Source organism: Arvicanthis niloticus, chromosome 16 (assembly GCF_011762505.2).
Source record: "Arvicanthis niloticus isolate mArvNil1 chromosome 16, mArvNil1.pat.X, whole genome shotgun sequence".
NCBI lineage: Eukaryota > Metazoa > Chordata > Mammalia > Rodentia > Muridae > Arvicanthis > Arvicanthis niloticus.
In genome coordinates this window covers 71195077-71208561 of record NC_047673.1, presented here as the reverse complement: position 1 = coordinate 71208561, position 13485 = coordinate 71195077, and the positions used below count along the sequence as shown (strand labels likewise).

Here is a 13485-nt window from a genome sequence, read left to right as displayed (position 1 = left end):
TTGCCATTCTGATGTCTCTTGCTCAACTTAGCTGCCCAAGTCATCTACTTTATTAGCTGGTCCTAGAGTTATGTATAATTCTCCCCATCGCCCCCTCCAACACACACACACACACACACACACACACACACACACACCCTGAGAGAGAAAAGATACTTCTTTCTGGTGACCCACCCTGCTTCAGGAGCCAGTGCCGTGAACATCAAGTCTGAAGTAGTTAGAGGTGCTCTCAGGACCTGCCACCCTCCAGACAAAGCAAAACCAGGAAAAAACACCAAATTAAGTATTAAGAATTAAGAATGTATTGGCCTTTTCAAACACAAAGACACTGAGAAAGTTCCTTTAGAACACGGAAGCACTACCTACCTTGAATAAAGTCTCTCTCTCTTTTTTTCTTTATAACTGCCAACATCCTCGAAGTCCAACTGTGTGCAGTAGAACACATCCAGCTTCCCAGGGCAGAGAGGACAAAATCCCATCACATCTAACTGACTTTACATCAGCCCCCAAATTCCTACATCGGACCCCCTCTCTCTTACTTCTACATCCCTAAAGTAAATGGTATTGTGCCAGCTTAGGAAGAAGTGGAAGCTTACATGTGATGTACAGGGTGTCTTTTCAGGGACAGTGGTTAGAAGTCCCTTCCTCCTCCCCAGGCACGATCCCTCTGCTCCTTGTCATTTGGCCCTTATAGCAGGAGACTCGGGGTTCTATTTTAAGATAAACTGCTCCTCAATCTTCTTCCTTCTGGGTCATCTGTTGTACACAATCTCTCCAAGGCTCCCCAGAACCAGGCCTCCAGAAGCTGGTCTCAGGGTCCCTCCATCACCCAACCCTGCAGGAAGGGCAAGGCTGTTAATGGTTCCTGTCAATCACTGGGACCTTAGCTCTTCTCATCAATCCACCTTCCCAGAGCGAGAATGGGGGCCTTAAGCAGCCCGGAAGGAAGCTAGGGGGTCAAGGGTTTGTGACAGGTGAAACAGTCTCCAGGAGACTAGGTCCTCCTGCGCCTTCCTCCTTACTCCCCTTCAGGAGTCCTCCACTCCACAGCGCTCCACACACCACACCTGATGACCTAGGGCCGGTCTGCTCTCCATGTTGGGTGGAAGCTTGCTCCCTGGGGATAATGGGACCTGGCCAGATCTACAGCACCTAGAACCTTATTTATCCTGGTCTTCCTCCCTCCCTCTTCTCTCTTCACTCCCATCTCTCTTGATTTCCCTTCTCTCCTGCCTGGCCTCTACCTGCTTCCTCTTACAAGGCGCTGTGGTTGTGTTTCCACTTTGTCTCCAATTATGTCTAAACGCAACCCACCACAGATGCTGACATTTTAAATGTTTAGTTGTTATAGTTACTTGACTAATTGCCTGGGACACTGGCAGCGCTTCTTCTCTCCTGCAGGCAGGAGAGAAGGGGGTTGGGTGCCGAAAGAAGCCAGGCAGATGGGGTTTTGAGCCACTACTCCAGGTCTGGCTGGGACCCCCTGCCACGCCCAGGAATGTGCCCCCCAGAGAGGCTCCACAAGCCACAGACTTCATTCAGCCAAGTCAGGTAGGCACCTGTGCGGTACCGCCTGGCCTCAGGATGCCAAGAACTATATCCCCTGCCCCGGGACAGAGGAGATGGACAAGGTCTGCCCAGCAAGTACTTCTGCCTGGCCTCACGGCCCGCCCACGCCTGCAATATCCAAAAGGCAGATGAAATGAGGAAATGAGGTGGGCATGGGGAGACTTTGGGGTAAATGAGAGTTAGAACCCGAAGCAGGTTACTCACGTGCCAGATAGCGAAGAAGATGAGCGCAGCACAGAGCACCAGAGACAGCATGTAGCAGAAAGCAGCGAAAGTGAAAGCCATGGCTGAGGACCCTGGATCCCACCACACACAAAGCCGCTCCCTGGAGACCAGTGCCTTGCCAACTGAGAGCCAGAAAGATGTCTAGTCCGCACACTCCCGGCAAAAAACAAACGGCCAGGAGCACCCACGACAAGCAGAGACAGAGTTGAGGGTCAGCGAAGCCGGGACGATTCCGGCAGGACTGGAAAACCAGGACCTGGAGCGCCCATAGGCACAGAATGTCGCTGACGGCAACTGTTCCCCTAGCTGAAGAAGAAACCTAACCAGCAGAGCACACCTGCCGACCGGTGTCAACTAGATAGGTTCTCGAGACCAGCAGGCACCGGGTGCGAGGACTCCACTCAGGACCAGGCGAGGAGGTCCGGTCCTCTGGAAAGAGCCCTCTCTGTCCGAGCAAAGAGGTGGGGCGAGCACGACACCCAGACTTCAACAGTGTCCGGCCAGGTGCCAGGACTCCGGATCCCACAGCCGCTCTGTCCCCGGAGCACGAGCCTTTAGGTGGCAAAGGTGGGACCAGGTCCCTTTAGCCCTGCGTCCCGGGCTGGGGTCTCCTAGCGCAGCTATGTGCACGGAGATGCATCCGGCCCCGGCCCCAACCGCGTCCCCCGGCCGCCGGCTTCGGTAACCCGGTGCCTGGGAAACTGGGTCGGACCGGGGCGGCGTGGGTTCCAGCCTAGAGGGTCAGCTCCTGGCCGGGCTCGGGTTTCCGACCAAGTGCTACTCGCAGCTGAGCAGGGCTCCACCTGCTGCTGCTGCTGCTGCTGCTGCTGCTGCTGCTGCTGCTGCTGCTGCTGCTGCTGCTGCTGCTGCTGCTGCTGCTGCTGCTGCTGCTGCTGGCGCCGCGAAGACTGCGGCGCGGGGACCCCTCCCTCGCGGCGCCCCACCCTCGCCGGCTCCCGAGCGCGCCCTCCCCGCGGGCGGAGACTGCAGCGGCGGGGGCCAGGGAGAAGACGCGGTGCTTGCCGGCCTCTCGTGTAAGAAACTTGCGGCCCCGAGCGCGGAGGCGGGACAGGGACTCTTTGAGCACGTGCGCCCGGAGCGAGTGGGAAGGCGGAAGACTATGGAGATGACGCGTCCCCCGCCCCTAGGCTTCCAGCCGTTTCGTGCAAACCAGAGCGGGAAGTGAGGGGACTTGGTCGAGGGAGTGGTGGCTCCTGTTGGTTGCATCCTGCTTAGGTAGATTTCCCAAACTGTCATGATTTGATCTACGGTGCCTTTACAGCTCTACCCTAAGCCTCCCCCCGCCCCCAAGGATCCTTGGCATTTTCCACTATCCTGCTCCATTTGACCTTGGGATTAGGGGAAGCTGGGTAGTGGGGGTCAAGGCAAGGCTGCTGCAAGTGTTTCTGTGTTATTCTGTGGCATTACTAAGAGCAGACACACACTGTTAAAAGCCAACTCGCTCCGACCTCCAACTTTCTTAGCCTCCTTAAATAAAACCTGAATAGCAATGAGTGTCTTAAAACCCAACAGGACCTAGCAGGGAGCATTTGGTACCCAGTCAATCCATAAATGTTAGGGACTGATATATGTGCCTCTGCCACAGTGGTTAGCATCTTAGAAATTTGTATTATAATCACTCAGTGAAAAAAAAAAAAAATAAAAGTTCCAATCCTGCAGAGAGAAGTTGGATTTCAGATGAGTCGGCCAAGAAGCAAAATGATGTCCTGAAAGATGGCTAGCAAGTAAGTCCCCTGGGAATCTAGATTCACACAGTGGTTTGGAGTGCATCTTAGAACATCGGATTATGTACAGAAAAGAATGCTTTGCTCCCATCCTCCTCAGCCTCCGGATCTTACAGGTTTTGGTCACCTCTTCTGACACCATGATGGTCCCTGAAACTTAGGGAGAAGAGGTGTGATATGCTTGTCCATTTGTGACTGGCTGAGCACTGCACTGAACTCTGACAGGTCGCGTGTCTGCACTAACTGCCCTCCACTACACAAACTTCTCTCATGAGATCCAAGAGCTGCGCTGACCTGTAGGTATAAAGATACAAAGTTAGAGCACAATTTGATGCTGTTTACATTTAGCAGGATGAGTAATGCATTGTCCTCTAGGCATAACAATTCCCCAACCATGGATTCTCGGCCAGATATATAGGAGCAGGCATGAATTTCCTCCAATACCTTAAAACCAATCGGAAAGCAGCTGGTTGCCCCCTTAACATTCAGACCGATGTTGTGCCCATGGGCCTATCTTGCCGTATCAGTCATTACTGAGATTCATTGCGTTCACAGCTGGGTAAGGCTATTGGTGAGCCACACATACACCCAGAAGCCTGCATAGCAACTTCAGGTACTATGAAAGATAGACAGATGGAGAGGAAGCTCCCTGATCAATGCCAGCTTTGTTTCTCCATGTCTTGTGACCAATGTGTCTTCTGCATTGGAATCTTACTATCAAGTTCTGGTGGGCAACCAGGAGCAAATGACAATATCCCTCATTCTTTGCTGGTCTCTGAGACACCCCTAACATCTACAGACTCTCCAAGTTAAACACACATCTCAAGAATTGATGCTAGGACCCACTATGAGTGAGAACATGCAATGTTTGTCTTTCTGAATCTGGAAACTCTTCACTTTAAACAGTTAATATACACTAATAATCTTTTGACTGATCATTATAATTTAAAAAATTAAATCCTAAATTTTTATATAATGTGATTGACATGCTGATGAATGTGTGTGAGTTGTAGGGATTAATAACAAATCTTTAATCCTTGTAGAGTCTTAGTTTGCAAGAGACCTCTACGACAAAAGAGATTTGCAAGCAAAAACAAATAGAAATGTACTAACATGTATATTTCCTATCCCAGTGGGGGAGGTGCAGAGATTGAGTTCTCAATGACATGGCTTTGAGGCCCAGCTTGTGTGACATCTTCACATGACAGTACATTTCCCGGGAGGTGACAAGGCAGAGGAAAAAGACTTGAGTGTGCAGGTGTAGTGACTTGGAGGAGAGCAAAGAGCAGGCAGAAGGGGGCAACCGTGGGCTCGTTTGGGTAGATGGGTTCAGACCAATAAGGTCTAGAATTGTAATGTGTGGTCACCTATACTCCATGGTAGAAGAATGTAAACTCATTAGTGTTGGTTGGAGGGGAGTCTTCTGTCTGTCCGAGTCTAATTGTATGGCACAGTCACCTATTCTCCACGGTTACAGAATGGGAATTGGATGGAGGGGAGTCTTCCATCTGTCTGAGTCTGTCTTCTGCCTTTTAGCAGGTAGCAGGGCTGAGCCAGAGGGCTGCGCTCTCCTGCACAGGCCCTGTCTTCATTGCTTTCAACTCAGCGATCATTCCTGTTTGGGAGTGACACAGTCAGGTCCCCCACAGTCTTTTAAGAATCAATTCTGAGTGATGTTTGGATCTGTCACGTCAATAACAACATCAGGAAAAACATGTTTCTGTTAAAATCATAAAACTGTTTTGTATTGAAGAAGTAAAAAGTGTGTTGTTCATGTCCCAGGTCTCTCAGTGCAAAGGGCATTCAGGGCATGTGCAGACCCTCTAGGATGCAGCTTATAAACATCTTCGTGTCCTCGATAGATGCAGGTGACTGGGGTGTGTGACTGGCAATGGAACGCTAGAAAGTGTATCCTCAGTCAATTGTCTCTCTATTCTGAGATAGCTTTAATATTTTATTGATGAATTCCCCAACTTGTAAATATTGAAACACTGTGTTTACAATGTATGCAAGAATTGCAATGTGCAAATGATACATCTGAAGCAGTGACTGTTAGCATCAGGGAATAACCATGACTTCCGTAGTGATAAGACTGAGAGGAATGCAGCAGGAAGTGCTTTGTAATAAATAAGTACATGGGAGGCCCATCTATCAATGGCCCTGGTGACATCCTGTCATGGTTAGGCTGAATTAATGAGTTTAATTTTAAATTTAATTATTAATTGATTTTTTTTTTTACCATGTTCTGCAAGGGCCACCATACTGCTTACCAATCAGAAGAGAAATCTTTCAATACTGTAAGAGTTAGGGCAGGTGCACTAATGGATGTTGGCTAAATAAAGTATAAGATAGAAAGCAGGATGACTTTAAAGACAAAGGCTTTTTCTACCTTGGAGAAAGCTTTGTCCCTCGGAATGCATCTAGGGGATACCTGGAGTTAGGAGAGAAGACAGAAAAGCTCTACCAACATCTAAAGGGAAGCAAGAAGCAATTTTCTGCCGACTGAAGAGGGTGGGGCCAAGGGTTTAGAGAAGAAAAGACACACACATTACTTCATGCTGGTGTTATAGAAGACATAACAGCTGTAGCTGTGTGGTGCTGGGGAGACTGGGGTCATGTTGAGGACTGTACTTGCCTGGCTTTGTGGGCCAAAATGTTGTGGCCCTCTCCGCTCCACTCTTGAGGGCCAAAATGTCCCGGACCGCTCTGCAACTTCAGTCCGTGGGTCAGGGGAGAGAGAGAGAGAGAGAGAGAGAGAGAGAGAGAGAGAGAGAGAGAGAGGATAAAGGGGAAGAGACGCAAAGAATGGGGACAAGACAGAGGTTCTGATCAAGTCTCAAGTATCTTTCATTGAAGGGAAATCTGGGGTATTTATAGACTTTTGCCACGTGCCTTACAGGCTTGGATACCACGTGTGCCTTACAGGCATGTATGGCATGGATAGCACGTGCACCTCATGCCTTGCAGGCGTGGATACCACGTGTGCCTTGCAGCTGGGGGCACTAAATAGCAAAACAAGATATGTGGGATATCAGAGTGTGCTCGGCTGTTGTAGGCTGTTGAAAAACAAGTCTCATGTCAGAGTATATGGCTCAAGATGGCTGCAAAGCTGATAGCTGCTTTCTAGCTGCTTTCTGCTAAAAGTTGGCTCCCAACAGGGTCAGACCTAATCCTTCAAGGATCTCCAGCTAGCAAAGACAAGGAGGCCAGAAGTAAAAGGAATAAGACTCAGGAAGACCCTGTGTGGACCTGTGACCAGTGGCAGAGGTAGAAGCTTCTGGTACTTCAGTATTGTACTAGCCTTGCCTCCACCCCGCCCCCCAGCATCTTTGTCCAAACTTTTGAGGATCTTCCTGCATCCCTACTAACAAATCTCCTTCTAGTCAAGCATCAAGGTGGCTCAAAGATTTAAACTATTTTAAAGAGAGTCAGGAGATTATGAGTACAGTTCATGCAAACTTGCACTTTGTAGTATTTTCCACATGTGAATAGGGGCTGAGTGGGTTACAGAAATAGTGTCTGAACCCAGCCAGCAGCAGCCTGGCCTACAAGGGCATGCAGAGTGATCCAGGTTATAGTGGACTAAAAGCACCAGCTCCTGACTTTAGAAAAGTTATTATTGAGTCAACTATAGGCAAGAAAATAGGGTAACATGCCCTGTGGGCATGAAGAGATGAAGGAAAAAAAAAACCTTTAGATCCTTTTTTTTTTTTTTCAGCTACAAAACACAATTTGGGGACAACTCGGAGGCATTCATGTCCCAGTGCTGACTGCTACTGAGTCTGGCAGGGGACAGAGGAATGTCTGCGAAATTTTCCTGTTGTTTTGCATCCCCTCAATTTTTATGAATAGTCACTTTCAAAGCCCCAGTTTTTAAGGCACTCCAAACATCTAAACTCACCAAGAGAAAGAAACAGGCTTTGGCAAATTGTGTAACCTAAACAGAGTCTCTGGTTGGTATTCAGGAAGCGGTTGGACTTTTGCTGACAGCCAGAAGTGGTGGGTGTAGAGAAATTAGTGAGTAGATTTAAGCTGAAGCTTAGAGAGTTGCTGAAATTCCCATACGGCCTGGCTGGGAAACAAGAAAAGAACTGAATGTGTCCCACATGCACCAACAACCCTGAGTTAATGCCAATTAGGGGACATGCTTATGCTAAAGGGAAGCGTCTGGTCAGGTTTTCCTATGAATGAAATGGGATAGTGGGAAGAAAGGAGAGTTGCAGCACACTGAACTCAGCTGCCCAAGAATTCAGAACACTCCCTTTTATACACTGGCCATGATGTGCGTGAGCATGGGGCAGGGAGGGGATGAACTCGAGGCAGAAAGGGGTCAGGGTTGGGATAAGCATGAGGGTAAGTCACGTCTTAGCTGTGTGGAGACATTCATTTACCATCACCTTCAGTGAAGCAGGGAATTACTACACAAATGATAAAAGGCAGAAAATAATTCAAGGAGGAAGCCAGGTGAGCTGGCTCTTGCTTCTGATCCTAGACAGAAGGAATTCCAGGCCAGTCTGGGCTACAAAGTGAATCCTTGTCTCAAATCAAAATGACAAAGAGAAGGAGAAGGAGCAGGAACAGGCTGGCTTGTCTGAACAGTGTGGTGAAAGTGCAGAGAAAGAAGGCACACAGGCTACTTGCTTAATGTCGTCATCTTGTCTGTGATGCCTCCCTGAGCACCCAGCATCCTCTCCTCTGCTTTACATCACTGGTAGCTGGACTAGAGCACCGGGACATTGTTTCGAGCTGCAGATAACAGAAAGCCAGACCTTGGCAGTATAGCAGAAATGTGGATGCCCAATCAAAAGCCACTCAAGCCCTGCACTTTCCTTTCCTGTCTTATAAAAGCCAGAAGGAGAAAACTCATCTTCTCCGACTGTTTGGTGAGGTGTCTAGAAGTGGCCAAGTGTCAAAGTTTTGACCAATGAGGTAGAGGAAACCTTTGGAGAAAGCATCTTCTTAGACCTGCATAAAACTCCAGATCCTCGCCAGCATCTGCTATCACCTGAGATTTTGATCTTAGCCATTCTGACTGGTGTGAGGTGGAATCTCAGGGTTGTTTTGATTTGCATTTCCCTGATGACTAAGGATCTTGAACATTTCTTTAGGTGCTTCTTGGACATTTGAGTTTCCTCAGTTGGGAATTCTTGGTTTAGCTCTGTACCCCATTTTAATAGGGTACCCCTGTATCCCATTTGGTTGTCTGGAGTCTAATTTCTTGAGTTCTTTGTATATATTGGGTATTAGTCCTCTAGCTGATGTAGGATTGGTAAAGATCTTTTCTCAATCTGTTGGTTGCTGTTTTGTCCTATTGACAGTGTCCTTCGCCTTACAGAAGCTTTGCAATTTTATGAGGTCCCATTTGTCAATTCTTGATCTTAGAGCATAAACCATTGGTGTTCTGTTCAGGAACTTTTCCCCTGTGCCTAGGTATTCGAGGGTCTTCCCCACCTTCTCTTCTATTAGTTTCAGTGTATCTGGTTTTATGTGAAGGTCCTTTATCTGCTTGGACTTGAGCTTTGTACAAGGAGATAAGAATGGATTGATTTGCATTCTTCTACATGCTGACCTCCAGCTGAACCAGCACATTTGTTGAAAATGCTGTCCTTTTTCCACTGGACAGTCTCCTTTGTCAAAGATCAAGTGACCATAGGTGTGCGGGTTCATTTCTGGATCTTCAATTCTATTCCTCTGATCTTCCTGCCTGTCTCTGTACCAATTCCATGCAGGTTTTTTTTTTTTTTTTTTTTTTTTTTTTAATCACTATTGCTCTGTAGTACAGAGGTCAGGGATGGTGATTCCCCCAGAAGTTCTTTTATTGTTGAGAATAGTTCTAGCTATCCTGGGTTTTTTGTTATTCCAAATGAATCTGCAAATTGTTCTTTCTATCTCTATGAAGAATTGATTTGGAATTTTAATGGAGATTGCATTGAATCTGTAGATTGCTTTTGGCAAGATGGCCATTTATACTATATTAATCCTGCCAATCCATGAGCATGGGAGATCTTCCCATCTTCTGAGATCTTTGATTTTTTTTCTTCAGAGACTTGAAGTTCTTATCATACAGATCTTTCACTTGCTTGTTAGATTTACACCAAGGTATTTTATATTATTTGTGACTATTGTGAAGGGTGTCATTTCCCTAATTTCTATCCCAGCCTGTTTATTCTTTGAGTAGAGGAAGGCTACTGATTTGTTTGAGTTTATTTTATATCCAGCCACTTTGCTGTGAAGACCCCCATACTAGGGAGAGCCTTCCTCAAGTCTCGGGAAATCACAACCACCCAAAGATCACAAGAAACCATACCTGGATGCAATCAGCAGAGGCTTTATTAGGGAAATTGGCCGGTGGTCAAACCACAAGCTCTCTCTCTGAAGATCAAGGTTTGGCCCAGAGTAATGGGTAAGGGGTCTTTTAAAGAACAAAACCACAAACCAGGGGAGTAGGGAGGGAGTGAGGGGTTGCCAAGGATACATAACATAAGAATAGTGAAACATTCCAGAGAAACCCACCCTGAATGGTTTACCATGTCACTGTGTCCCACCCTGTCATTTATCAACTATTTCAGATTAACTATCTTTACTTCTTCCTGCTATAGCCCCACCTAGGTGGCTTGCATCTTTTATCTGTGGTCAGGAATGCCTTCCTGCCTTGGGCCTTTTCCACCCATAGGCGGGCCTACTGCCTGAGCTTTGATTCAGGGAATAATGTCCTCCACCCGGAATGGAATGTGCCCCAGGGAAAGTGAAGGCCTGAAATCTTATTTTCAGTTCCTCATTCTGGAATCTGCACTTTTCCTGCTCAGGTCTAAGGGCAAAGAAAAAGTCTACATATTTCATAAAATGGTCTTTATAATTTTTCACTCTTACAGCTGAAGTTGTTTATCAGGTTTAGGAATTCTCTGGTGGAAGTTTTAGGGTCACTTAAGTATACTATCATATCATCTGCAAATAGTGAAATGTTGACTTCTTCCTTTCCTATTTGTATCCCTTTGACTTCCTTTTGTTGTCTAATCGCTCTGGCTAGGACTTCCAGTACTATATTGAATAGGTAGGGAGAGAGTGGGCAGCCTTGTCTAGTCCCTGATTTTAGTGGATTGCTTCAAGTTTCCATTTAGTTTGATGTTGGCTACTGGCTTTCTGTATATTGTTTTTACTATGTTTAGGTATGGGCCTTGAATTCCTGATCTTTCCAAGACTTTTACGTTAAAGGGATGTTGAATTTTGTCAAATGCTTTCTCAGCATTTAGTGAGATGATCATGTGGGTTTTTTTCTTTGAGTTTGTTTATGTAGTGGATTACATTGATGGATTTCCAGATATTGAACCATCCCTGCATTCCTGGGATAAAGCCTTCTTGATCATGATGGATGATTGTGTTGATGTGTTTTTGGATTTGGTTTGCCAGAATTTTATTGAGTATTTTTGCATCGATATTTATAAGGGAGATTGGTCTGAAGTTTTCTTTCTTTGTTTTGTCTTTGTGTGGTTTAGAGATAAACAAAGAAGTCTCAACTGAGGAAACTCGAGTGGCCAAGAAGCACCCAAAGAAATGTTCAAGATCCTTAGTCATCAGGGAAATGCAAATCAAAACAACCCTGAGATACCACCTCACACCAGTCAGAATGACCAAGATCAAAAATTCAGGTGATAGCAGATGCTGGCAAGGATGTTGAGAAAGAGGAACACTCCTCCATTGTTGGCAATTGTCTGGCAGTTGCTCAGAAAATTGGACATAGCATTACCTGAGGACCCAGTTATACCACTCCTGGGCATATACCCAGAAGATGCTCCAACATATAACAAGGACACATGTTCCACTATGTTCATAGCAGCCTTATTTATAATAGCCAGAAGCTGGAAAGAACCCAGATGTCCTTCAACAGAAGCATCTGTTTGGTACAGAAAATGTAGTGCATTTACATAATGGAGTATTACTCAGCTAATAAAAACAATGAATTTGAGAAATTCTTAGGGAAATGAATGGAATTAGAAAATATCATCCTGAGTGAGGTAACCCAATCACAAAAGAACACACATGGTATGCACTCACTGATAATTGGCTATTAGCCCAAAAGCTCGAAATATCCAAGATACAACTCACAGACCACATGAAGCTCATGAACAAGGAAGACCACAGTGTGGGTGCTTTGGCCCTTCTTAGAATGAGTAACAAAATACTCATGGGAGCAGATATTGAGACAAAGCATGGGACAGAAACTGAAGGAGGGGCCATCCAGAGACTGCTCCACCTGGGTATCCATCCCTTGTGCAGTCAGCAAAGGTAGCCGCTGATGTGGATGCCAGGAAGTGCATGCTGACAGGAGCCTGATATCACTGTCTCCTTCAAAGTCTGCCAGAACCTGACATATACAGAGGCAGAAGCTCACAGCTAACCATTGAGCTGATCATGGGGTTCCCAATGGAGGAGTGAGAGAGAAGACTGAAGGAGCTGAAAGGGTTTGCGGCCCCATGGGGAGAGCAACAATACCAACCAACCAGAGCTCCCAGGTTCTAAACCATCAGCCTAGGAACACATAGGGAGGCTCCAGCTGTATATGTGTGTGTGTGTGTGTAGGGAAGAAGGAAGGATGGAATTGTCAGGCATAGGTGGGTGAGAAAGTCCTTGGTCCCATGAAGGCTGGGCACAGAGTGTGGAAGAATTCGAGGGTGGGGAGGTGGGAGTGGGAAGGTGGGTGGGGGCATATCCTCATAGAAGCAGGAGGGGGGATGGGATAGGGGATTCCTGGGGGTGTGGGAATTATGTCTGAAATGTGAATAAAATATCCAATAAAATTTTTTTTAAAAAAAGCCTGCATAAAACTACACTTTCACAAGATTAAAGCTGTGGGCTCTTCTCTGTCTGATCACCTGCAATATGGACATGGTGGCTGAAGTCACCTTTTGTGGCCATGAAAATTAAATTCACATATTAAGGATGGAAAGTCCAAAGGGGAAGGGTCCAGAACACTAATGGTGTCAGGGACCTGCAACATTAGGTCTAAGCTGGTAATTCTGATATTATGTTATATCTGGAACCTTTTTCCTGCTGAGCATGGCATCAGTGAAAAACTATTTTCCCTTGTCAGCAACAGAATATTTTATTTCTGTAGGCTTATAACATGAAAAGTTTGGGGCTGGGAAATGGTTCAGCCCATAAAGTGTATATATCTATGAGGCTCCGAGTCCAATCCCCAAAACCCACGGAAAAGCTGAGTATGGTGGCACAAGTTTGTAATTCAGTGCTGGGGAGGTGGAGATAGGTGGACCTTGAGGCCTGTTGGCTGCCAGGTCTAGCCTAATCAACAAGCTCCACGTCCTAGAGATCAATCCTGTCTCAGAACCCAACATGGACATCTTCTAAAAAATGATACCCAACATTGACCTCTGATCTCCACACACACACATGCACCAGCACGCACAAGACCACCAGAACACATACAAGTTCACTCGAATGCACATGTACCCATACCCGTCTCTCTGTCTCTATGTGTCTCTCCATCTGTGTCTCTCTCTGTCTGTCTCTGTCTCTGTCTCTGTCTCTCTCTCTCTCTCTCTCTCTCTCTCTCTCTCTCTCCTCTCTCTCTCTCACACACACACAGACACACAGACACACATACACACAGAAGAAAGCAAAAAAGCTTCATTGTCTTATTCCATAAGAACTCACAGGATAAGAGGTTAAGGATGAGCAGAGTGGATCCTTCCTGTGGCCAGTGGTTGTGGCTCCCACATTCAGTTTTCCCATTCTGAATTATTTATTTGCTTATTTATTTCATTACATTGATTTATTTGTGTGTGTGCATGTATGCACAAGAGAGCGCATGCATATGCATATGCCACAATATGTATACTAAGGTTATATAACTATTTGTGGCAGTCATTTCTCTCCTACTGTGTGAGTCTTAGGGACTGAACAAGCTTCTCATCAAGCTTGAGAGAAAGGG

At 46.4% G+C, this 13485-nt stretch overlaps 1 protein-coding gene across 1 annotated transcript in view; it reads right to left on the bottom strand.

Moving 5' to 3' along the window:
- Positions 1–2818, bottom strand: part of Cnih3 (cornichon family AMPA receptor auxiliary protein 3) — a 103518-nt gene extending 100700 nt beyond the window's left edge. The window contains exon 1 of the mRNA XM_034520549.2: positions 1774–2818. Within this exon, the coding sequence (XP_034376440.1) occupies positions 1774–1854 (81 nt within the window). The 5' untranslated portion in view covers positions 1855–2818. The remainder of the gene's footprint in view (positions 1–1773) is intronic.
- Positions 2819–13485: the final 10667 nt, after the last annotated feature.